The sequence below is a fragment of the Plectropomus leopardus genome, unplaced genomic scaffold (genome assembly GCF_008729295.1).
Source record: "Plectropomus leopardus isolate mb unplaced genomic scaffold, YSFRI_Pleo_2.0 unplaced_scaffold19846, whole genome shotgun sequence".
In the NCBI taxonomy this organism is placed as follows: Eukaryota; Metazoa; Chordata; class Actinopteri; order Perciformes; family Serranidae; genus Plectropomus; species Plectropomus leopardus.
Genome location: NW_024621436.1, coordinates 1 through 1,558, shown reverse-complemented (window position 1 = coordinate 1,558; position 1,558 = coordinate 1). Strand labels below are relative to the sequence as shown.

Below are 1,558 nucleotides of genomic sequence, written 5' to 3'. Positions count from 1 at the left end.
TATGCTTACTTATTAATAATGTCAGTGGGTTATATTTTATTTTCCATTTCATGTTATTCTGTGCTCAAGATTTTTATCCTTATTTTATCTAACTTTTACTAGTGTTATCAAGTGTATTTTTTATCCATTTCTTTGATTTTTTTAATTTTTTAACATGCAGGTTTTATTCCGTCTTTTATGTGTTTTGATGTGAAGCACTCTTTATTATTATTTTATGATTTTATTTTGTTTACTCATTTAATCGCCTATTTTCATTCTAATGACTATAGTTGTTATTTATGTGGTTGGTTAATTTCAGTTGCTGTCTTTTTTGTAGTTGAGCTTTGGCAGCACGTGTCAAATATGCCAGAGAGAGAGATAGAGGAAGAGGAGGGAGGGAGAGGAGGGGGGTTGTGTCAAACCTGCACCATGACGAAATGAAACGTAACTCAGAGCTGGAAAATGACCAACTAGCGGTCTGTCGTTTATGAAGCTGTTGGAAGACACGCATGAGGACAGACAGAGACAGAGAGAGACAGAGAGAGGTGGACACTGCGTAAATTAATTTGTGCACAACACAACCGCGGCTGTTTGCACCACAGCAACACTCCCTGATAACGCTGAAAAATAAAAAATGTAAATCTGGCTCTGGGTGGTGCATGGTGCAATCTCAGGCCTGGTACTTTTTTTTTTTTTTTGACTCTGTCAGTATTTATAAACGCACCCAGGAGGCGCGGCAGGTTTCTTGCTCCCCCCCAACACACACTCACAGCATTCCGGAGCACGACGTGCAGACGAAGCTGCCCACCGTGATGTCGGTGTAAGTCACCCCGGGCTGGTTGCACTCGAAGCAGTGTTTGTTTACTCCAGACTGGGCCAGCTCGCGGACCTTGCGGGCGCAGATCTCCTGGTTGTCCCGGTGCTTTCGGTTCGACATGTTTTTTTGTTTTTGTTCCTTCCTCCGGTGCCTGGCGCACGGGCTCGGTGTGAAGCCGGTGACCCTCCTCCCTCCGGATTTACTCCATGGAGCACTTCACGCCCGCATTGTGGAAACGCTTTTTATGCGGCTTCACCCCAAACGCAGGGCTGCACAGAGGAGAGAGGCGCGTCAAATGCACGCACGCAGAGACGCGCACACGTCGGAAATACTGCAGATTTCCTTCAGAATAAGAGTTAAGAACAGGTGGCGCTTTAGGTACCAGTGAGTTTTACTTTGGGGTTGCCTGTTTCTTTAAAAAACAATGTTCCAATATAAGCACTGGTTATCTCATCAAACTGTTTTTAGGTCATGGTAGGTTCTGGTGTTTTCTGTGATGGATTAAGATCGTTCTGATATTAAAAGAAAGAAAAACACACTGAGAATAAAAAGAAAAATGTCACCAATAGTGGAAGAAGTATTCACATCCTTTACTTAAGCAAAAGTAGAAATACCACACTGTCAAAATACTTCACTAGTCATGAAAAAAATCGAAACCTTACTTAAACAATAGTTTTTAATTTAGTAAAAAAAATAAAAATAAAAGTGGTCATTGTGCAATGTTTTCACTATATTCTGATTTTGTTGTATAAATATTACTGC

The 1,558-nt window shown here is 41.3% G+C and overlaps 1 protein-coding gene across 1 annotated transcript; it reads right to left on the bottom strand.

Annotated features, from left to right (window-relative positions):
• Positions 1–233: 233 nt before the first annotated feature.
• On the bottom strand, positions 234–1,111 carry LOC121965397 (arf-GAP domain and FG repeat-containing protein 1-like). Its single transcript, XM_042515544.1, has 2 exons — positions 750–1,111; positions 234–472 (listed from the first exon to the last, which is right to left on the bottom strand). The coding sequence occupies exons 1-2, from the start codon at positions 914–916 to the stop codon at positions 337–339; spliced, it is 303 nt and encodes a 100-aa protein (XP_042371478.1). The 5' UTR covers positions 917–1,111; the 3' UTR covers positions 234–336.
• Positions 1,112–1,558: the final 447 nt, after the last annotated feature.

What these genes read in the sequence shown, in the direction of transcription:
- LOC121965397 (XM_042515544.1), bottom strand. Translation starts at nt 916, where the DNA reads ATGTCGAACCGAAAGCACCGGGACAACCAGGAGATCTGCGCCCGCAAG. An exon ending in ACGTCGTGCTCCGGAATGCT is followed by an intron (nt 473 to 749) that starts GTGAGTGTGTGT and finishes GTCTTCCAACAG; the next exon opens with CTTCATAAACGACAGACCGC.